Source organism: Microcebus murinus, chromosome 2, assembly GCF_040939455.1.
Source record: "Microcebus murinus isolate Inina chromosome 2, M.murinus_Inina_mat1.0, whole genome shotgun sequence".
Lineage (NCBI taxonomy): Eukaryota > Metazoa > Chordata > Mammalia > Primates > Cheirogaleidae > Microcebus > Microcebus murinus.
The window spans coordinates 56,607,169-56,632,218 of NC_134105.1; the positions used below are offsets into that span (position 1 = coordinate 56,607,169).

Genomic DNA, 25,050 nt, shown 5'->3' on the forward strand with positions numbered 1-25,050 from the left:
TCCATGTCCATAAAATACAGATGATAGTAATATTTGCATTGTTATTGACTTTTGGGTTGATCGAATATGTAAATAGACATCAAGCAATGTAGCATGGTATCTGGCAGGTAGCGATCACTCAGTCATAGCATATATGCCATATATGGCTACTGCAACAAATTATCAGAAACTTTTTGGCTTAAAACAACAAAAGAAATTATCATCTTACAATTCTGTATGTTAGAAGTCTTCCTGGCTACAATCAATGCGTTGGCAGGGCTGCATTCCTCTCTGGAGGCTTTAGGAGAGAATGCACTTCCTTGCCTTTTCCAGCTTCTAAAGGCTTCCCACATTCATTGGCTCCCCACCCCTTCCTCCACCTTCAAAGCTAGCAAGAGTGGGTTATCTTTCTCACAGCACACAATTATGACCTCTTTTTCTATCTTTCTTTCATTATAAGGACCCCTGTTATTACATTGGGCCTATCTAGTTAATGAAGGATAATCTATTTTAAATTCAACACATAAGCAACTTGAATTCCATCTGCAACCTTAATTGTCCTTTGTCAGGTAAAAGTGGCATATTCACAGGTTACAGGGATTAGGAAATGGGCATCATTGAAGGACATTATTCTACATAGATCTAATAAAAATCATTCTTGAAGAATCCTATGCACATTAACTACCTGCATGTTTTAGAGAGGAATATAGTATTCAGCGTTTTTAAACTTATTTGAATCCCTTTTATTGCATACCATTTTTTTGAAACTATTGCTCCAAAGAATAGACTTTGGGAAATGATGTATTATTGTACCATATTCCCTCCAATGTATTTGTTAATAAATGGACTATGAGGAAGGATGGATAGATAAATAGATGGGTGTGTATATATGTATGTATAGATATGTATATATATGTATACATACATATATAAATTTCCTATATGACTGAAGATTTTCATGTACTTTGTAATAATTCTCAATTTCACTCTTGAAAATATTTTTCTCTTTTCTTTGACATTTCCTTAGCACTAATTTTACTTGTTTGATACATGTGATTCAATGCAATTCTCAGGAGGAAATCCTTATCAGTTGCAATAGGTTTAAAGGTACACACTACACCCTAAATTTATGTATTTCTATCATTATATATTTACTAAAATATAGAAGCAATCCTTTTCTACATTATATTTTCTCCTCTTGTTTAGTACAGACAAGACAAGGAGTCTCTATGATGTCACTTCTAAACTCATATTTTTCATGTGATGTACCCATGTGTTCTTGTTTTTGAATTTTTCAATCTTAGAAATTAGATTTTGAAGGATGAAGAAATATGTTAATACTGAAAGAAGACCCAATGCCAAATGATATGCCTTCATCAACTGATTAGAATTTTCTTTCTATTCATTTTACCCTGATTTAATTTTCAATTATTTTCTTTCTATTTGTTCAGCACTTCCTAATCTTTTATAACAAAAGAATGGATGGCACACACACAAAAGAAAGAAAACCCAGCCACCATTCCTGAATTTCATTATTTTATAGTCATTAACACATGGTTGCAAACTCTACTGAAGTGTTTCCTCTGAAGAAAAGGGGAAAAAAAAAAAAAACAGTGATAACTAAGTATACCCCTTGGTGTATGCAAGACAAACAATATTTTTCACAGCATGTCTCTAATCCCCTCAGTGGTATAAGCTTCTCTGTGAAGAGTTGATCACAATATCATCATCCTATCCATTAACATAACAATTGCTACATTTAAAACAAAGACATTCTAATTTGAACAATATAAGAAGATTGTGAGATATTTCTGGTCCTTGAGAACAGAGCTTATGGTCAAACTAGAAAATGATTCTGAGATACTAAACCTGAGCAGGAATTAACTCTTTCTGAACCAATCCATACCACTATCTGTATCCTTTAAGAAGACCATTGCCACGGCACCCATGAAAACAGGAATAAATTATTTTTCCTGCTTCAATGTTTGATTCATCCTGGAGCCAGTCTCACCATAGACAGACATCATCCATCCTTTACTTCAACAATCAAAATTTAAGTGATTGTCACGTTAATGGCTGATCAAACTTACCATTTATGTTTTTCCTTCCACATTTCATAAAAGAGATACATGAGACACAAAGTTGTTACTGTGAATGAATAAATTAACTAGAAATACCACTTGTTCTTGGATTTCTGGAGTATGCAACAAATTCACAACATCCCTGTAGGCTACCTCTCAGGAGATATGAGAACTTTAAAAAAGTAATATTCCTAAGGACACCTAACAAATAAATACGAAAATATAACAGGGATATACTTCCTCCCCATTAATCAAAATTTTGGGAAATTCATGAAAAAATTAGTCTATAGAGGTGCAGGATCTGTTCAGATTAAGTAAACATGTACTTGTAAGACATTATAATGTTTTGTAAGCCATTCTCCTCCATTAATTTATCAGGAGTACGAGATATCCTGATGATGTGGTACAGATCCAGGTAAGGAAAACCAGATGCTCTAAATTATTAGTATTCATTTGACCATCTTACCATTCATATGATTCCAAGTTTGGTGTTATCACTCCCATTTAACACTAAGCCCACTCTGTATTTCCTATAGAAATATAGGGGTATTGGTTTCGTCTTCCCATAGTTTGCACAAAACATCCAAGAAATATAGCATTATAATATTCAGTCCTATGAAAATATCTGATTCTTCCTGGAGAATGATTTTTGCATAGCCTCCTGTTGGGAGGTAGGATTTGGGAACTACTGCAGTCAATGTAGTCAGTGTCTCTTTCTCTCTTGTTGTCTCTGTCTCTGTATCTCTTTCTTACTTGTGTCATAATATCTAATAAGTCAGGAAATAATTTTGCTTCCCTTTTCAGCAGTTCAACATAGATGCCCCTGCTTCCATTATTTTACTATAAAATCACTGGCTATTATTACCTATTTTAACTAGATGGATTTGTTTGTTTTATATTCTTACTTTTGCTATTGGTAATGACTACCATTTTGTACATGAAAGCCTTTTGGGATGCTATTAAATCTTTTTCTTTAGTTGACAACAAAAGTTTTTCCAACAATCTGATCTGCAATTAGTCTGTTGTTACAAAAAGTTAGAGGGTACACAATGAAATCTATTTTTTAAATAATTGCTTTGTTTGTCAGACTAAAATATGATTGGTCTAAAATAAAAAGGTTAGCAAGAATCTCATTAATTCTGATAAACAAAGTGGCTGAGTGGCATTTTAACATATTTAGATTTGATAAGAAGCCTTTTTGTCATTGGAAAGTTAAAAAATGGCTTGGCATATGCATTTTTCTGTGTCGTCCTGTCATCACTTAAAAAATAGGAAAATAGGAAGTTGGAGAAATAGGCAGCTAATATTTATAATGATGCTGTTTGATTCCTCTATCTAGTAAATGAGAAGTTAGAGTGACAAAGAGGAGACATTGAGCAGTTACAATGGATCACTGATCTTTCATTAGGTTACAAACACACACACAAATCTCTTAACGGACTCTTTACAAATGGCAATAATAATGTCATTTTTCAAGTACAGACTTTGTGTCTGGTTCTTAAAACATTTCATCTATTAATTTTTAAGGTAAATGTAAGTTTCATTCTCCACAAAGCTTTTGATGGACTAAGCATTTCAATCTTAAGTTCATACACTTCTTAAGCAGCAGAGTCAAGGTCCACGTTCAGGACAATCTTACTCCAACATTTTCATCCTTTATGTTATGTAAGCCTGTGCCATGGCATCATAATTTTGGACAGACCAGTTTCTCCACCAACTATGGTTCCATTAGCTGATTTATATCAGCTATGACAGCAGAAGTTAGTTCATTAAGAACAATATTAAAAAATATAAATAAACACTACCTGCCCTCCTGTGGCTTACTTTTTAGCCAAAAACACAGATATATTAACCAGTAATGGACTATGATAGGAGGGTGAAAAGGGTCAGGGATGACACAGAGGAAGTATGTTTAATTCTACTTGGAGGGAAGGAAGAGTATTCAGGAAAGAATAAAAACACAGAGGTTTTTGTTAAGGGGATAGCAACATGTTCAATATTCCTACAGGGTAAGACTGGGCAAAAGACAAAAAGAAAGGGGCAGAGGGACTATTGCACTGGACGAAGCAGGCAGGGAGGGTTTGTTTGCCATTCTGGCTATACCACTTCCTATGGAGAGATTCTTAAACTTGAATCATTTATTCAAAGGCCTATTTTATACTATTTGATGCTTCAATAAGTCTTTGTTAATATTGTAATTTTAAAAATCAAATAAAGCATACAGTGAAAGGCATTCTGAGTCTTATTGGAAGCAAAATGCCTTATGTTCTTCCATACTAATCATCAAGATAGTAAGCAATAGACAATGTGGTGATAAAATTCCAGATGACATGGATATCCTTAAAAAATATCCATTCACCATGAAACACTGAAACTATAAAGAATACATGCCAAATCATCAGGTCAAAATACCAGACTCAGAGATTTTTCAATTCCAGATTCACAGTATTCTAACTTTTCATCAGACACACTATTCCCAATGAAAGGCTTTGCTTTTTATTCAACCACATGTAATGTTTTCATCCTAGCTCAAACAAAAGTGGGTCCATGGGGCTATATGAGGTAAGCAATTTCTGATTATTTGATTGATGACAGGAGTCTTGGAAAAAGAGCAAGGTGGAGGCCAGTGAAACATTTTCTTCTCCATGTTTCATGTGTATGCATATGCCCTCTCTATCTCCATCTGTGTCAATGTTCCTTGTTTTATGTAATGGTTAGAGACGATTGAGGCCGCACTTGGCACAGTGCACTGTGCAGCACTTGGTGCCTGTGGCTACTCATAAATATCACTTTATGGTGATGATATGGAATGTTAAGTACTGCATGGGGACAAGGAGAGAACTGAAAAATTATGGAGCATATCAAATCAAACTGGTATACTTAGTTATCTTTGAACAGCAATATAACATTTTAATAATAAGTATAACAAATAACCCTTCTTCTTTCAGAAGGTGATGGACTAGAAGTCTGACCTCTGCACTTATCTCAAAGGTATAAAACAGAAGATAAATTTGCTTCTGAAACATATAGTTCTTCCTATTTGATTAACTCCATATTTTAAGCCTTATGTATGTTCTAAGAAGTCCCTGTGAATCCAAAACATCAGAGTGTCAAACATTCCCTCCCTTTGATCTTGATAAAGCCATACCATTTTTTTTAACTATATGCAGATGCAAAATGTAAGTTATATCATATTTTGGAGCAGCTAAATTGAATAGCAAACCACACTTCAGAAAGCACAGATTGGGTTAAGTTGCCTTTAAGGAAGACCTCACTGTTGTGTACTAGACTGCAAAGTTAAAAGAGGAAGACATAATACTGTCAAAGACAAGTGGGTTGTATGAACTGCAAACTCAAAAGCCTCCCAGTAATCCCAACCACATGTCAAGTCTCAAAAAGTGGGCCAGTGTCTCCTTTGGAGATAGGGGACCAAAAAAACCCTCCAAGGTGTGCAAAGCCAACAACTCTCCATAAGAGATGGATGAGCCATAGACTGTTTTTTGCTTTCATATAATTGTTCAAAAGCACTGCAAGGCATCTTCATTAGCTAAATAAATACCTTTGAGAGCAATATTTTATTTGTTCAGAGCTGACTTAAAGTAACTACTTTCAGGAGTTTTTACGAGGTCAGAAGCTTCAAGGGTAAATTTATGTTACCTTGAAAAATATATGTAACTTTTCTGTTAAAAATGCTCTTTTTAAAAAAGAGTATGGTATACTGTACCTAAAAAATTGAGTTTTCTACTTTGTGTTGTCATTCTGACATTTCATTCTTGGTCATCCAAACGCCAATTCACTAATACACTCAAAGCCTGACTCACTTCACTTCATTCCATTGTTTTCTTGGAACAGATTGTATAACAGGCAAAGTTTGAAGGTCAAGTTTATCGATTAAAATCCATAGCAATGAATTATCTATTAAGCAGTGTAACTGACTACCATGTGGCTTAATCCACATGAATTTTTTTTCCAGATGGAATGATTTTGATAACAATTGGCCATATGATAAGATTTCAACAAAACAAAAATATTACCGGTTATATTATTACTTTAAAAGTACAGTGCTTATGTTCATCAATTAAACATCTCTATATCCTGCCTTCCATTTCTACAATAGCCACACTTGTTCTCAGTCCCTCATTGAAGGTTGTACGAACATAATACTTTTCCAGCTGGATTTTCTTTCTCAAGTCCTTGCATCATAATTTTGTTCCACCCAAATAAAAAAATCTGTTATGTTGCTTCCATCCCCTACCCATAGTTGAACCTAAGGTGATCCAAAAAAGATGAAGATAGAATCACCAATATACCAAGGTTTGCTATCCTACACAATATTTGAAGAGGACAGCTTCATAATAATGCTAGACACTGTTCAACAGGATGATTTCACAAATTGATCAGTTAAACAACAGTGTATTTTTTGGATAAATTGTTGCTAGATGTTGCCAAGTTCTCCATTGCTTAACCTTCTTTTCTGTCTTTGTAATGCACTAAGGTCTTAACCTGTTTTAGCATCAGAAACTTTGAGAAGGGATAAAAACTATAGTTACTGTTCCCAGGGGGAAATATCAAAGTATCACATTTAGTATATACTTTCATAGATTTTGTCGTTAAATAATCCCTTAATTTCAAGTCAAGTCTTCTTGTTTTGGTCAATAAAACATGTTTTTTTAAGAGTAAAATTGTTCCTCAATAAGCAAACAGCAACAACCAAAAGTAATCTCACATCAGCCCAGAGAGCCTATGTCAGAGTTTGAGAAAGTTGTTATTTAAAAATCTCAAAACTGTTTTGTCAATCATGTGAATATTTCACCATTTCTTTATATATGTAACACTGCGTTTCAACCATTATCAGCTGCAGAGGTGGTGGAGCTGGATGAATAACTTTAAAATTTCCATAGGATGACACTCAGAACTGCTGCTTCTCCTGGAAGCTTCTTAATCTAGGGACACTCCAACCATGGCTCCCTGGGGCTCCCTGCTTAAGCTCTCTGCAGCTGTTCCTCCCCCCAATGAATGGCTCCAGTCAGCAGTCAAGCCCAGCAATTACAGCCTCCTACAGCTGCTCCCCAAGAGTCTCCATTGCTCCCTATTGCTTCTCACATGCTCAGACAAACCTCCAACACATTGCATTTTCATCTCCCAGTAGCTGCACATTTGAGTATCCCTTTGTCAGCACAACTTCTAAAACACATCTTATGACAAAACTCTGATTGAGCCATTCCTCCAATCTGAAGAGCTTGTCCTGTTCCTACCCCTTCCCCCAACCCTCATTCTACTTTATGGAACAAGACAATGTGGCATCATTCTCCTAATTGCTTTTGCAGCACTTGCTGAGAGAGTTGAAGTAGCTCCTCATTCAGTTCTAAATGATATACTATTATATACACTCAGAGTAACTTCCAAGCAATTTACTATAGCTAACCATCACTTCCTGCCTTGTAATTAAACCTCAAGCCTACCAAATACTTCACCCCCAAAGTTGGGTATGATTCTCCAGAAAAAGATAACTGGCTTCTTATGTACCCTGCATATACATCTGTTCTAGTCCCTGTCTAACTTCAGTTTACTCATTTGCCTCCAAGCCAATATCCCTCAGCTGACAGGTAAATTCCTTGAAAGGAAAGGCTCATTTTTATAGGCATATCTTTCTTTTCCAATACCTACAACAATGCTTAGTTCAAGTCAAATGCTCAGAGAATGTGCCTAGGTTGCATTAGAGTTATTGTCCAAACTCAGTTAACTGTTTCCTAGAGAAGAGTTCCACATTGTTCTTCACTAGTTTCTCCACAAGGCACAAGTAAACCTGTAAAATTCAAGGTCCAGGGTCCTGCTAGACAGATCATAGCTCCCAGGGTAAATATGCAACCATAGTTCTATAGTCTCTATGAAGGTTATTTTTCTTAAAGTTGCAGTCTGTGTGAATAATGAAAGACTACCATTTCCACTCATGCTATTGTGTATTTGTAGCTCTAATATTCATTAAAGATGCAACTGAAATGTTAATGATAATTGCACTCAAAAAGCTAATAAAGAGAAGCCCAAGGCTCATATAAATGCCAGCATTTAATAATTATGCATACTTTTAGCTTGTCCCCCAATTTATCTTACTTTCTGATAATTAGTTTAGTAAATCTGAGATCCCAACATATATGTAATTAATTTTAAAATTTATTTTAAAATTTGCTTTATATACTCAAGAATGTGATATATTTTTTCTAGATTGTAAAGCAGTAATTATCATTATGCAAAATGGTTACCTATATAGAGGATAGAGCTTGAAAATATGCTTTTGGGGAATATTTACAAGTAGGAAACACTTGAAATTTTAGGGAAAAGATCTGTATCACTCAGGATCCAATCATTAAAATAGAAACCAATCTAAGTACAGTTGACCCTTGAACACTATGGGCTTAAACTCCGTGGGTTCTCTAACAAACTGATTATTTCCTCCACTGCCACCCCTGGGACAGCAAGGACAATTCCTCCCCTTTCTCTTCCTCTGCAGCCTACTCAACATAAAGATGACAAGGATGATGCACTTTATGATGATCCACTTCCACTTAATATCCCAGAAGTACTCAAAACAGGGTTACACATGGATCAGCACAATAAACACTCATGAATGTAAAGCCACTCAAAAGCTATTTTCTCTTATGATTTTCTTAATGACATTTTATTTTCCCTAGTTTACTTTATTGTCAGAATATAGTACATAATACATATAACATACACAATGTGTTAACTGTGTTATCAGTAAGGGTTCTGGTCATTAGCAGGCTATTAGCAGTTAAGGTTTGGGGGAGTGAAAGTTATGCAAAGATTTCCAACTGCACAGGGGTCCTCCCCCGATCTCTATGTTGTTCAAGGGTCAACGGTATTTCTAAAAAAAAAAGAGGGTCTAATACATGGAATTGTTTACACACGTGATGAAAGGCTAAGACATCAAGGCATGTGAAGGAGAACAACTCAGAGACTAGTAAAAGCAAAAAGCCACCACTACTCCCTGCAAGCAGCTATTATTGCCAGAGCCCACAGTCCAAGATTGTTCATTAGCAGCTAGGTCCACAGTCATTCATTCTATCATTCATTAAATATTTATTTAAGCTCCAATTATATGCCAGCCCTTGTTCCAGTCACTAAGGATAGGGCAGGAAGATAGATACGATCCATACTTTCATAGAGGTTGTTACAGCCTGCCATGCATTGAAAAATTAAAATATGGGGCTTCCCAGTGTGAGCTGTGCCAACAGGAGGATGAGCTGAAGCCAGAGCCAAGGAAGAGATGGGCCTTGCAGGAGACACTGCCTGTGGCAATAAGAGAAAAGAAAATAGCCTAATTTCTCCCTTCCTCCTGTATTCAATTGCTTTCTTGCCAGTATCTCCCACTGGGCGAATTCTGCAAGAAACCAGAAACCATAGCAGGCCAGGAATACTCCCATGGGAATAACACAGAGCATAGCAAGAGAGGCACAAAGAATGTCTTTGAGATCAAATAGGCAAAAATTACTACACAATATCTTTTCTTTAATTTTAGGTAGTAATTATCTTTTTAAAAAATGTATAATTATTTCCAATTATTCTAGCTTAAAACCTTAACACTGGTGTAAGTTTATTACATCTTTTTCACATAGAACTTCTCCATGAGAAGGAAGAATAATTAATTTTATTAATATTTTACAGACTAATCTTATTGTCCATATTTTTAAAGAAAAAGTCACTTGGAGTTAATGAGAGCAATGTTAATTATATCCTAATCCAAAGAGAAAAGAGGAAAGGACTCACCTGTACACTATGAGCTCTTTGGAAAAAGAAAGATTAAAACGTATTGAATGCCTACTCTGAATCAGACATTTTGAGAAATATCTTATATATCTAATTATTTTTAAAATTTTTACAGCACACTAGAGAGTAGGGCACTATTTTTCCTTCTCAGAGGATGAAAGTATATATTTAAAGAGATGAAGACATTTAAGCAAGTTTATAAATATCAAAGCTGAATGTCACTTGAGGTCAATCTAATGCCTTGCCCGCACTAAAACATTTAGGCGAACACTGATCTTAACTTATTTCAAAAGGAGAAATAGCCCAAAATATTACTAAATGAGAAAAAAAATACAGAAGAATTTTCTCTGGTCATTGGCAGAATTATATTGCTAAGGAACTTTACTCATTTATTCTATCATTAATTATATATTTATTTCAGCCAAAATTTATACCAGCCTCTGGTCTAGTCACTAAGAGTAGGGCAGGAAGATACTTTCATAGAGATTATCATAATCTGCCACATATTGGAAAATTAAAGCATCTGTCTATCATTCCTACTAGATTAGTGGCTCTCAACCTGGGGTGATTTCTATCCCAGCAGACATTTGAGTGTCACAATCAGGGGATGCTGTTGGTGTCTAATATTTTTGGACCAGTGATGCTACTAAACATCCTACACTGTAGGAGACATTACCTCACTCCCAACATGTGTGTACACACACACACACATACACACACTCATACACACAATATAGTCCCAAATGTCAATAGTACTGAGGTTGGGAAACTTGTTCTAGATGAATATGGAGGTATCTTTATTTTTGAGTGTGTGTATGCATGTGTGTGGGGAGTGTGTTAGTTTTCCTCTTTGCTGCCATAACAAACTACTGCAAATTTAGCAGCTTAAAACAACACACATGTATTATCTTGCATGTCTTTAGGTTAGGTGTCCAATATACACCTCACTCACGTAAACTCAGGAGTTCGCAGGGCCGAGTTCCCTTCTGAAGTCTCTAGAGAAGAATTTGTTTCCTTGACTTTTCCAGCTTCTAGAGACTGAGCACATTCCTTGGCTCACATTACCATTCCTCTGTCTTTAAAGCAACAATGGTGGGTACAGTCCTTCTTAACAGCACAGCAATCTGACCTACTTCTGCAGTCACATCTTCTTCTGACTCTTATTTTGCCTCTCTCTTCCACTTTTAAGGGCCCTTGTGATTTCATTGGGATAATCCAAGATAATAATCCAGTTGTGGATAATCCAAGATAACAATCCTGATTTAAGATCAAGTTGCATTCTTCTAACATATAGACTGGTTCTGGAGATGAGGATGTAATCATGTTTGGAGATTATTATTCTGCTTACCACAAGGAGTAATGAATGCATGTGTAATTTAGTACATGCACATAGTATGTATTGAATAATAGTGGGACTTCACAAGTCTTTATGGACTTAAACTGAATTCATCCTGGATACCCTTTTAAAATGGGCCACCTTAAAATGAAAGGGTCCTAAGGAGAAGGAATACTAATACACATGTCTTGCTTACTCTGTACTGATAAAAAGCTCTGAAATATATCCCTCATCAAGCCTCTACTATCCCATCTTCAAATGTGTCCATCCAACCATTTGCTCAAATCAAAAACTGAAAGAATTAGCGAAACACCTGAAAGAAACTATTAAATTTGTAATTCTTGCCCCTTTCAAAATGTTAATATCTTGCTTGGGTTTGGCATTAGAAACTCTTGGCTATAATCTTTGTAGCTAACTCTGTTCCATATAAAGTATTTTTTTTCTCAAAATAACATTGCTAGGATTAAAATGTTTTGTTTTATAAAATATTGGTATCTTGTTTATTATTTTTTACTACAACATGCATTCACTATTCTGCATTTCTGCAAACATGGGGATTAGCAGAAGATAAGGAAGTTATGGCCTAAAATGAAAATAAGGAACCTAAGTCATGAATGCCTAACTAATCCTTTTAATTTAAATTTTTTCTTGTTATGTCAGCATTACTGGTGTTATATCCTGAAGATAGCATCAATACATTAAGTCTCAGCTTAAACAAAATGATTGGCATGAAGCCAGAGAGAAAGAAGTATGTGTGTGTGTATGTGTGTGTGTATATATATACACACACAATCAATAAAACTCTATTGAGTCCCTAACATTTGTCAGGCACTGTCCTGATTCAGAGTCAAAAAGGATTAAGATCGAGTTGTTATCTTCAAGGAGTTCAATTGGGATCTTACTTGTAATCCACAGATAGCTTAAGGGGGCTAGTGAGCCTGCATTCATGCAAAGAAGTAGGTAAAATGCTAATATGTATATTTTTCTAGAGACAGGGTCTATAGATTTCATCAGATTTTCTAATGTTTTTCTAATGTTCTAACCACAAACCCTTTAGAACTACTGTTCTAGATGCAAACCTACCAGTGTGGGTTAGAAAGGTGATGGCTTAGTAAAGGTGCATGTCCTATCTTTTCTGAGTCTCTCTTACTGCTCTTGCTAGATTACTAATCCAAAGATGCTGAAGGGAGGGAGGAAAAGTAATATGGGACAAAGAGACATTGAGGGGGACATAGGGTAACTTTAATTCTATTACTACAAACAAACTCTGTTACCAGTCTTATGTGCCCATTTTCCTCTTGGCACTACATGCGATTAATCCTTACTCTTCTGCTACAAATCATAAGATAAACAATATCATTAGAAGATTCAAATTTTCTTCTTTGCAAAATTTTATCTTTGCCCCAAATAAAGGTTACAAGGGGTATGTCATTTAGAATGTAGCTAATGAAAACAGCAAAATTCTAATTGCCTCTGTAGTAATATCTTAATTATGAACATGATTTGGAAAAGAAAATAGAAAAATTATTTCATAGATTGAATACCATTACAATGACTTCCAACAAGATAAGTTCTTTTATCATGCTGAGATTTTATTTGCAGTATTTCTCAAATAAATGGGCCAGCTAGAGGTTGGTAATCTTTAATTTATAGAGAGATTTTCATAGTGATAGTATACATTGCAGTGGGATTTGACATGTTTTACTTACACAGTTATTTTCTTTGTTTTTTAATAAAAAAAATCCTCCAAGATAGGCAACAAACATAACCATTATGCAATGGATATACAAAACAATACTAAGACTTACTACCAAGAAAATGAAAATATGATCAGCCTAAGCTTTAAGACCCTTATGAAACTCTGTGCTTCAGGAAATATAATAAATATCATTAATCATTACAGGGACTTTAAAGAGCAAATCTTGCTTAAAAAGATAATTACTTTAAATTATTTTCAAATTGTCCTTTGGACTGTATATTATCAAAACCAGAAATATTGTTCTACTCAGTCTCAAAATGAATAATATAATATATAATATTCCTCTTCTTTCTTATGTATTCCATTTCCAGATATTCTTTTATTTAATACTTGACAATGTGATTCAAAATGTAAAACTTAAATTAGGGCAACATTGCACCTCATTTACATGTACCACAAACTATACACTTATTTGATTTTTGTCCCTCTCCTATCATCCCCTCAAGATATTATCCAACTCATGAATAGATCCAAGGCACTGAAGAACCTTCCTTGCTAGCACAATTCCCTAATTTAGCCAAGATGCTTATTTAAATCCCGATGTTGTTCCCCCTTGCTCTTAACAATTCACAAAGTTCCTTCTATAGGAAAAGGAGTAACTCTTCACATGGAATCCAACAATGTGCAATATTTATCAATGATATTTTTCTTATTCCGTCCTACCTGTCTCTCATATACAAATAACAATACATTGAAAGCTTATAAGAAAATGCCATCAATTTATTCATTACCTATACATATAGCAAGAAATGCATTATGGATTTTAGCATAGTTTTGATCTATAATATTGTCTAATATCTGATCTTCTATCAGGCAAAATGTAAAACTTCATGCACCAATTTTTAATTAGGAAAATATCACTACACTTAGAAACTTTATTGGAAGAAAAATATTATTTATTGAAATCTATCTTCTTTTTCACTACTTTATCTCAATTGCAGAAAAATAATGGTCAATAATCCATTTTTAAGATCATATAATAAAAAAGAAAGAAGTTTTAGAAGAAAAAAATGTGTATTCTGGAGAAGACTCAGTATTCAAATGAAAATTTCAGTAAAAATTAGTTCCTTTAACCTTATTTCTTATGGACTATTGTAGCCAAACCAATAGCCTTAATCAATGTCAACATACTCACAAAAGTGAGGTAATGATTTCTTAGAATCTGGTCTGATACACCTTGTCATATAGGGATAGCAATTCTAGCCAGACTGGATTATGTGAAAAGAAAACTGAAAATGTCTACCTGAAAAAAATGCATTAATTTTTTAGTTGTTACATAATATTTCGTTGCCTCAAAGAGTTTACCTCACATAGCCACATAAGCACAGATGAACGGCCCTGAGTTTGTCTTGAAGGTATATTTAGGGAAACACTCTTGCTCAAGTTCGGATTACAAATAACACCTAAAAGACTTATAATATCTTTCCAACATTTTCCAAATTAGACATTATTGTTCTAAACTGTTTAGATATCAGACTATTATCTCTCCAGACCTCAACAATACTACTTCATTATTTTATCATGCTAAATATTTCCTACTAGATAAAATTCTTGGAGAATGTAATGATAGTCCTGTATGAGCCATATCTTCTAAAGTGCTAATAAGTTCCTCTCTTCATAAATTGCAAATCTTGACATTTCAGATCAAAATAAATAGAAAAATGTGGTGTTTTCAGTCATGGTTCCATTCTTACCACTATGCTATTGTGGGGAAAATCTGTAAGGATCAATGCAACCTTGTTTGTATCATTTATTGAACTTAATTGGTCTTTATCCCTGTTCTTAGTATTCAGGTACCAATTAAACTGTGTGGGCTCAAAATAATTTAGGTCCCATTGGACCTGCACCATAACTTGAATGGGGAAAGCAAAGAATTATTTATGGTAGAACAAGTAGAAATTCCCTGCAGATGGAATGACGATGAGTATATATACCCTTATCCATGTAACTTTTATCTTAAATATTTGAGAGCACTTTTAAGTGATTTTTAGTGAGTAAACAATAAGCATTTTCTTACAAGTAGATAACATGTATGTATTGTCACATGTATTATGTTATTAGAAATTTATCTGTTACTAGGTAATGATATAAAAACATATAGATCATATTCCAAAATCTAAAGACATTTGGGAGCCTGTCTTCCTAGTTTTTACTGGTAGTAGCTCCATCAACAAGTAACCTTTTACTCTTATCTGAGATTATATTTTGCAACTATTTTATCTTGTAGGTACACCAGGAATTTAAATTCCTCAAAGCTAAAAGTTCTTTGGGTGGAGTAATGATACATATCAAGTTATAAAGCCATTTTTGTTTCAGCCAGTTTATTGTTTCCATGCTGAAATTATTAAGAGCATGTGTTTTGGCTGTTTGTACATTTCTTTGTGTTTGAGAGCAAGTCCAAAATTGGGTTCCTATGTATAATCTTAGTCTCCCCAGAAGGTATAAATAGAAACTGAATAAAACAGAATGCAAGCCAGGGTGAGGGTCTTGTCCTGAGCCATCATTGCATTAAGGCAATGACCATTTTGACATTTGTAGGCTCTGTAAAACTTTTCAGAGTGTTGATAATTTTTCTTCGGTTTCATTTTGTGATGTTAAAATGTTGAAATGTTCACTGTCGCAGAATAATGACTAGAATTTTCTAATGTATGTGATTTTGACCATTATGGCTTTTCCCCCCTTTGAGTCATTTGGGGAAGGCAGGCTCATGTCCTGTGATGCTGTTTATGCCCAGAAGCTTATTCTGAAACCGCTTGTGGTGTCCTTCTCTTCTGATGTGTATCCTGTCAAGGCTTTAATATTCATAAAAAGAATGTTAACATTAGATTAAGATGTGCTGGTCTTTAAAGAATATGGCTTTATGCTTGTGGCCACACAGAATAATTGCTCTCTAGATACCCATTGGTAAGTATAACTTTGAAGTATCTGCACTTGAATTTCTATTCAAAGACCCGTTGAGAGAAATAATATTTGTGGAGGTTTGTCTAGGAAGGATAGGTTCTAAAATTTATTCATAGATTAAGGTGATAATCAAAAAGCTATTTCCTTGTTATTGGACTGGCATCATGTTGAATTTATTTTTAAATTTCTAATTTTTTTTTTTTTTTTTTTTTTACTTCCCTGCACTTCAGGTTATACTGAAGGGTGTTTTTTTAAGGAAAAATCCTATGAATGAGTGCTCTGTGTACTGTGCAGTTACTGCTGAGATGTTCTTTACATTGTACAGTGATTCTGAGATGGATCAAAGTAGAAATGCTTCTTCATTCTGAATTAACAGGATCAGGGTACTAAGAAAAATAAGTTTCAACCTATGGACCATGAAATGAATAACTGATCCTGTGATCTTGTTTCTGTATTGGCTGAGAGAAATCCTTGAACTGTATTTTTTACCAAGCTCTGAATTATATAGAAATTATGACACAGATTTTATGATATAACCTCACTTCTGACTGCGTTCTACTCTTCCCTTGTTTATCTTTTGCCTTCTATTTCTCCTATTTATCTTGGTGTACTGAATACTTCTTTGTAAGCCACTTTAAATCCCCTCCAACATAAAACAGAATGTTTATAATAAATGGTGTTTGAATGTATTTTGTCTTTCCACTTTGCAAAAGCTTTCTTAAAACAATGACTAAGCCAGAGATAAGGATCTGACATTGTCATAGTTTGGAATCTTTGGGAAGCAGACTCTGAAACAAGATGAAGTTTAGAGTTTGGGATATTATATCTATTAGGGTGTACCATTGTGATCAACCTCTGGGAAAGGAAAAGGAGGGACAGGATTGAAAAGAGCCCACTGGAGCTCATGACCTAACATGGCCCAAGGCCCGTCAGAGTTGTCTTACATTCAGCTGAAAGGGAAGAGTCTTTATACCTCCTGCCTCAACCAGTCACTGGATATCAGCTGTCTTTGACCTTGGGCAAGGTGGATCTCTGTAGCTGAGGCTACTCCCAGAAGGGCTGGCCATTGAATGCTGTCTGCTGAATATACTCCCAGCAGCTAGAGAATCAAGCCTGTCTTAAAAAGGGAAGTGTAGCACTCCATCTGTCACAAATACTCTGGGTGAGTCAGGTACCCTGAGGAAATTACAATACCCTGGAGAAGTTAAATAGATTTCAGAAGTTACTTTGGATACCGAGTTATGTGCTAGTCAAATCTCTTTTTTACCCTGCTTACAAAAAACCTAGAGTTTACCTCCCTGAAAGGGCATGAGTTGAGTGATAAACATTTGATATGTACTTATTTAATACACAATATCCATGAGTGTCTAATTTGTGATATATACAACTTAGACTTTAGACATTATGTAGAATTCAACATAGGAACAATTTTTCTTAGTCCATTTTATGTAGCTAGAATGGAATACCATAGATTGGGTAATTTATAATGAAATAAATTTATTTGGCTTATAGTTCTGAAGACTGAGAAGTCCAAGAGCATGGCATTGGCATCTGGTGAAGACCTTTGTGTTGCATAATCCCATGGCAGAAGGCGGAAGGGCAAGAGAGGCCAAGAGCAAGAGAGCAAGAGGCAGCCAAACTTACTTTTATAACAAGCCTATTCTCACAATAACTAATAACCCACTCCCATGACAATGACATTAATCCATTCATGAGGGCAGAGCTCTTGTGACTTAATCACCTATTATTAAGCTCCACTTCCCAATATTGTTGCATTTGGTATTATGTTTCCAACACATGAAATTTGGGGGACACATTCAAACCATAGAACAATCCCAGTGATACACTGTAGTGAGCAGCATTTACATGTCATGAATCCTATTATTACAGTGATGTAATAGAGAGCTCTGGCTTCATAACAAGTCTTCTAGCCTCATACATTTTTATATTTACGGACAAGGAAGATTGCTCTTAGTAAATGTTGAATCACAGAATTTGAAACACTGAATAATTAGGAATTTGATTTATCAGCACCATATTATATATAAGTAATGAAAAAAATTTATTTTCTTACATAGTCTATTAGCCAATTTCCACTCCCTTAAAGCCAAACTCCAATTTATCACATTTTTAAAATTCCATGAGTACATCGATTGTTCAGCTCAGTTGGTGAAAGAAAAAAGTAAAGAGAAATACAATGTACTTGTGGAGTAAATACTAGCAGAGGCTATGTGTAAAAATTAATTTGTATATGTGGCCAGGTGTGGTGGCTCATGCCTATAATCCTAGCAGTCAGGGAAGCCAAGGCAAGAGGATTGCTTGAGGTCGGGAGTCAGGGACCAGCACTGGGCAAGGCTGAGGCTCCATCTGCCTCTACTAAAAATAGAAAAAAAAAAATTGCTGGGTGTGGTGGTGAGCACTTGTAGTCCCAGCTGCTTGGAGGCTGAGGCAGGAGAACTGCTTGAGCCCAGGAGTTTGAGGTTACAGTGACCTAGGATGATGCCATTGCACTGCAGCTAGGGTGACAGAGTGAATCTCTGTCTCAAAAAAAAAAAAAAAAAAAAGTTGCACGTATGTGCTCAATATGAGTTATAGATTATTTTACCATTTTAAACTTAAATACATTTTTTTTTGTTTTAAGTCAAAAGGAAATAATCTTACTAGGTATTTTTTGTTTTTGTTTTTTATTTGTTTATGTCATCTGTGTCTTTGTTTTGGACTACTATGGGGCTTAATGATCTTATCTGAATCCTCTTTTAAATAAGGAAAGGAAAGTTCAGAGAGGATTGATAATTATCCATTTCATGAGGGAAAATCAGGATTAGAATTCACATTTCTCAACTTTTATTTTAGTGTTTTTCCTACCCCATTGTTACATTAATTTATATTAATTGCTCTAAGAAATCAATAGCACCAATAAATTTCCCATGGCTAGTGTCTGGGTTGGCAAGTTATCCTCTTGTTAAATTTTTTTTTTTTAAATAGCTATCTTGGGTACATAGTTGCAACAACTGAAGATGAACTTTGCTATTACTGGACAATGTACGTTAAAAATCAGTGATTAATACAATCTTCCCCTACTTGCTAAATTCCTTTATTTGGTGAATAGAATATTGACAGTTGTTAAGCAAAAAGCAAATGCTTCAGCACTATCCAGATACACCTGAGCATCAAACAATCTAGCAAATTTAGAGAATCAAAAGATGTACACATCAGTTTATTTCTGTTCACTGAGAGGAAATGTAGCTTAAATGGGGTTGACTTATGACATTTATTTAATTCTTAAATTGACTGACAGGCCTATTAATGTATTCCCTGAACTTTATTAACGTAATTGGAAAACTGCCCACATGTCAATCAACTTCTGATAAGTAATTATGTTCATAAATACTGTAAAATTATTAGCTTTTAATTTGACCAGATCACATGCTTTTCAAAATAGTAAAAATGAATTTTCTTTTTTTAAACTAATGGAATAATTGTTTTATTTTTTATTGATACATATTATATATAATTATAAATATATATATTTTGGGGGGAATATGTGATAATTTGATCCACTCGTATGATCAAATTAGGGTAATTGGGATATCCATTATCTTAAATATTTATCTTTTCTTTATGCTAGGAACATTAGAATTATTCTCTTCTAGCTATTTTGAAATGTGCCATAGATTAAGATTAATTATAGTCACCCTACCGAGCTACTGAACACCAGATTCTTTTTCTTCTAAGTGTATATTTGTAGCCATTTTCTAGGGAAACAAAATATTATACTGAAAAATCATTCAATATGTGCATTACTAATAGCTCAAAAGTTCATCATTACATGGCCAGCAAAAAATAATACCAGCAAAAAGTAATACCAAAGTAAGGCATGCAAATTTTCGAAATGTGAACAATATTAAATAATCTATGTAATATAAAGTTATAAGGAAATCCTATAAGAATTAAACATGTACCTGGGCAGGGATTATCTACCCACAGTCCGATTTAAAAATATAGGCCTAACAAGGAACAAGAGAGAGTAGAAAAAGGAGAAGGGGATATATTTATTATTCAGAAATATATCATTTAAACCTACCAGTTTAAAACGTACAAGCAAAATGTCTGTATCTTAAGTGACTTGAATATATTATTGTCCAAGTACACTTTTTCTCACATAATAAAAATCTTTTATAGTCTTTCAGCTAGAAACTCAAGTCACAGGGCACAGAACTGAACAAGAGAACAGGATTAGGCCTGAATAACTTAAGAAATGTGTTTTTGTCTTATAGTCTCATGTCAGATTTGAAACTTGACAAACTTCTACCCTCTGGAGTCTCTGCATAATCTCTGAATAAAGATGGAATCTTATGAAAACTTTCTTGTATCCTCATATGCTACTTTCAAATAATGAACAACATCACAGTCTTCAATAATCTGTAATTAGAAAAACTACTTAAGAAATTCATTGACTTATTTTTCAATGTATACTTTCCTCCTTAAAGTTAATTGTTTAATTAAGAAGTTTAACCTTATCATGAAGTTAAAATAGTTACTGTACTAACAATTGAAGCTGTGTTTGAATTCAGGTTTACTTTTATGTAAGGAAATAAAGCTCACTGTTAATAAAGTTATAGATTAACAACATTTTCTAGACTTCAGCCATATACCTGAATTAATTTTTAGCCTTGACTTATTAAGGGGTAAATTCAGAAATAGTGCAACTAACTTGCTCACTCAACTTTCCTGTTAGAAATAAACCATGCATGCACTGGCATCATATTATCATATGATTTGTATTAATTTTACTTAGAAATACTGCAGTGTCATTTTTGGGTTCCATAGAGTCTAATATTCCATACAATCAATACATGATTAATCTATAAAACACAAGGCAATAACATAAAACGGCAAAAATAAACTTTTCCCATTCTCCTAGCTTTATAATTGCATTTTTATTGAAAAGCATTTGTGTTGGGGGTACATATGCTCTTACATTTTAGTATGCAAGTGAAATAAAATAATTTGATGATTCTGTTTATACTTGAAGATTGAAAGTTAGCTAGGATGATTTATCATCTACTAAAAGTAAATCGAAGTGTAAAACATTGTGTATATATATTTCCAATTACTCTATATCTAAATAAAGTCATCCTATTCTAAAAGGCTACTATTTTTCATTGTGACTTGAGTCAAAGTAAACAGAAGGTGGATTGAGACAGACTACTGGAGAACTTGGAGGATTGCTTTTAAAGTGTTACCATCCACATTCCAAAAAGTTCTAATATTTTAATATATCATAAGTTCTCAAAGATTTATTTTGATGTATCAGTCATGGGTTCTCAAAGATTTATTTCCAGGGTGATTTAAAGGAAGACACAAAAGGAATTATATACAAAAATTATAATGTGGTGTTTCTTCATGCATATTTCTTGATCTTTGTTAAGTGGGGATTTGTATGTCTGTAATAGCTATTACACTTAACAGTACCTAAAACATAAATCCCTTAAGACAATGACAGCATATATTTCAACATTGACTCAATGATGAGTCAATTGCTTCTGAATCATTGTGATACCTAAACATTAAGCATTTCTAAGGATAGTCCTTCACAATATAACAGTTCTGAAAATGCATACCTTGCACAGTTAGATGAACCTGCATTGTTCTCGGCGTATGTTGAGTCTGAACAGAACACGTGTATGGGCCATCATCTGTCACATCTACATTCTGTATCTGGAGGCTGTAGTCCCTTTTATTCAAAGTCGAAATTGAAACTCGAGGATCCACTGACCACTTATCACCTCCCGCAAAAATAATACTTGACCGGTTCAGCCAGGCACCCTTTGAAGCTCCATCTTCCAAATAACACCTACAAATTACAGGAGACAAAAGACTATTAATAAAAATGAAAATGAGAGACATTATTTTTGTTTTAAGTGTTATTTCCTTTTGCTTAGTAATAGTACAGCACCAAATGCAAACATTAGCCATAAACTCAGGAAACATGAATATACTGATACATCTTCCATTCCCAATGAAAATGTTAAACAATACTTGTATACAGTCTTGTTTTTTTTTAAAGACTGTGTGTATATGTGTATGTATGTGTGTGTATATATGTGTGTGTTTCAATTCAAAACCAATTGAAATTGTTTTTCATTCTGTGTGAGTGAAAAATCTGAATATAGTTCTACTAGTTCAAATAACAATTTCCTAATATTTCTTCATTTGAAATTTTAAGTAGAAAAGGTCTATAAGTTAGACGTTTGACCTAATCTAATTCTGAATATAATGTATCAAATTCAGAAAGCAAAGACTAGAATCATATAAGTATTTATTTAAAAAAATAACTTGCATTTCCAGAGAGGTAAGCCTGTACACTGAAATTATTAACTGTATTTTACTGATAAAACTATAAACTGTGTTTACTGATTGCTGTCATAATTAAATGTAGCAAAGCTAATATAATACTTTTAGTAGCAAATTTTTGCTGCCTTTTCAATCAAATGACAAATAGTTTTTTTGGAAGCATTCATTTATCCAGCAAACATTTATGAGGCACCTACTTATAGACTGAAATAGGTACTGACTTGCTCTCTAAAAGTTTTACTCTAGTGAAGAAGACAGCCAAGCAAATCAGTTATTACAATCCAGAAATAACAGAGCACACTCTACAGAGAGACAAAAGAAAGGTACTTGATTCAAAAAGGGTGTTCAGGTGTAAAGAAATGCTTTCTGGAATAGGAAATGCCTGAGATGAAGAGGTAGGGAGTGGAAGACATGGCATTCTACACAGAGGTGCTATATGTGGGCAACACCAGGTAAAAGTGAGAGAGCTAGGTGTTTCAAGGAAGTACAAATAAGTATAGGACATAGGGCAAGAGGGATGAGACTGGAAACTGGAAGAATAAACTGGAGCCAGATTATGATGGCAAGCATAATGACAATTAGTAGATTTTAAGGCCAAATTTGAAGCCATATATTCAAAGTCATATTCTATAACAATATTCAAAAATACTGTTTTGTATCTAATAGAATTCAGGCACATCGAGATTTAGAACAGAAGGCTGTGGTCATATGCCAGTGATTTTGCTGAGGCCTGGAATTCTGTTTCATCTCAAAAAACGTTCTGTTACAAATTAAAGACTGGTTTTCTTAAATGAGTACAAAGCACAGCTACAGAATGAAAACACACATACATTGAAATCGTTTGACAGCATTTCCACAGAACACCTTAGGGGATTGAATGCAGTGTTTCAGATTGCTACAAAATTGCAAGCTGAAAGCAACAGGGTAGGCTGCTGTCAACTGTATGAAACTAATCAGTGGGTGAAAAAGTAAGGAACAAGGTACACTGCAGAATCTAATTTGCAGTCAGCTTCACCATCTACAGAATCCAAACCAGTAGAAGTCATAAAGGTCATTGGTAATTGAAAAGCTTTTCCATATGTATAATGGTCAATGAAGAAAAATTAAAAAAAACTTTAATGATGTAATTAAACAATTATAATGTATTGTCATTCTTAAAAATATGCAGAAAGAAGATAGGGGGAACATATTTCCCATTTCACAAGATCACATTTGTGCGGTATAGGATAGAACTCTAAAATACCACTGCTGGAACTGTGATAATTCCAGCGTGTCATTTAGTATCTGGGTTCATCAAGTGTTTATTGTGTGACCTCTGCATTTGTGGCTTTCCTATTTTTTTCCTATTGGGTGCTCATAACAACTCTGTGGGGTATGAATTGCTATGTCCTTCATCACTAGAAAATAAATAGAGATGTTTAGGTTAAATGACTTGCCCTAGCTACAATGTTAGTGGGTGGCAAAGTTGAATTCATAATCAAGTCTTCTCTTTCCACATTCAATGTCCTTTCCACCATAATGCAGATCAAAGACTTTTAAAATAGGTTTCAGAAATGGGAAAATGATTAGAATGTTGCAGAAATTACTGCAAGTAATTTCTTATTTACTGAATGTGACCAAATGCTTAACCTGTCCTATTCTAAAGGAAGCAGAAAATTAATTATTAGTGGCTATTTTACCATGAAAGTCTGATTTAGAACACTCTGCCAGACATTTCCCTTTCCCTAGAGGCAGCAGAAGCTTTACCTTTATTTGGGAGGTGGAGAGGAGGGTGTTAGGAAGACTGCAGAGATTAACCAGCAGTCTTAGCATAATGAATAGAATTTAACATCTTCACTGTGGGGAAAAATGTAAAAAGGAATCCTTTATGACTCCTTGGCTTAGATAATTATATTTCATAATTGTCATTGTTCCCAACTCAAAGTTTTTCAAGATATACATTAGGCATATCCTTGACTCACGAAAAAAAAGTCACTTTTTTATCCCTTCATTGGATTTCTGTAGGATTATTCTTAAGCTTCACTACTGAGTTAGAATCTAAATATCCCAAATACCATGTATGGAATTTTAAAAATTGGGAATAGCAGAGCTAAGCATGGCTTTCTATTTTATAAAATCATGTACTTATAGAAAATATGTAGTTTAAGTATGAGATGACTATATAAAATATATGAAATAGGCCACACACACACACACACACACACACACACGCACGTGTCTGTCTCCACTAGAAGTAAGATCCAAGAATTCCATTTGGTCACTTGTGTACATTCTAAGGGCCTACACATAATGGACAATGAATATAAATGTTCCTTGAGAAGATCAAGGAAAGCAAAAACTAAGATACTTCTGGAAAAAAGGAATAATATGGTAAGGGATATCAAAATTCCCAAAGTGCAACCTAGTTGGGAAAAGAAGTGTCACACCCATGTAAACTATGATAACATATAACTATGAATAATAACTTCTGTATGATATAGAGGATCTGCTAAGCAATCTGAGACAGTAGGTAAAGAATTGAGCTCAGGATTGAGTGAATAGAGTAAAGTGGCAACTGAAGAGCAGAGGTGGGCATGGTGCAGGTGGTGGATCAAGCAAAGCATTCATGCACATAACTACCTGAAAAAAGAAATAACGACAACATTTGGCTCTATCCTTCAGACATCCTTTTAATCCATTAGACATCCTGCTTAGTATGGGCTAGGTGGTTTATTAGGCAGTTTACATTTATTATCTTATTTAATTCTCACATAACCCTACGAGCCAGATGCTATCATTATCTTCATTTTATAGATGAAGAAACAAAGGTACTGTCAGGTTGTGCCTTGAACAAAGCCAGTAGGCCTGCATTC

General features: G+C 34.3%; 1 protein-coding gene across 1 annotated transcript in view; it reads right to left on the reverse strand.

The window, feature by feature from the left end:
* The window catches only part of NEGR1 (neuronal growth regulator 1), an 821,802-nt gene that overhangs the window by 464,889 nt on the left and 331,863 nt on the right, over positions 1 to 25,050 (reverse strand). Inside the window, exon 2 of the mRNA XM_020288933.2 lies at positions 21,466 to 21,698. Within this exon, the coding sequence (XP_020144522.1) occupies positions 21,466 to 21,698 (233 nt within the window). The remainder of the gene's footprint in view (positions 1 to 21,465; positions 21,699 to 25,050) is intronic.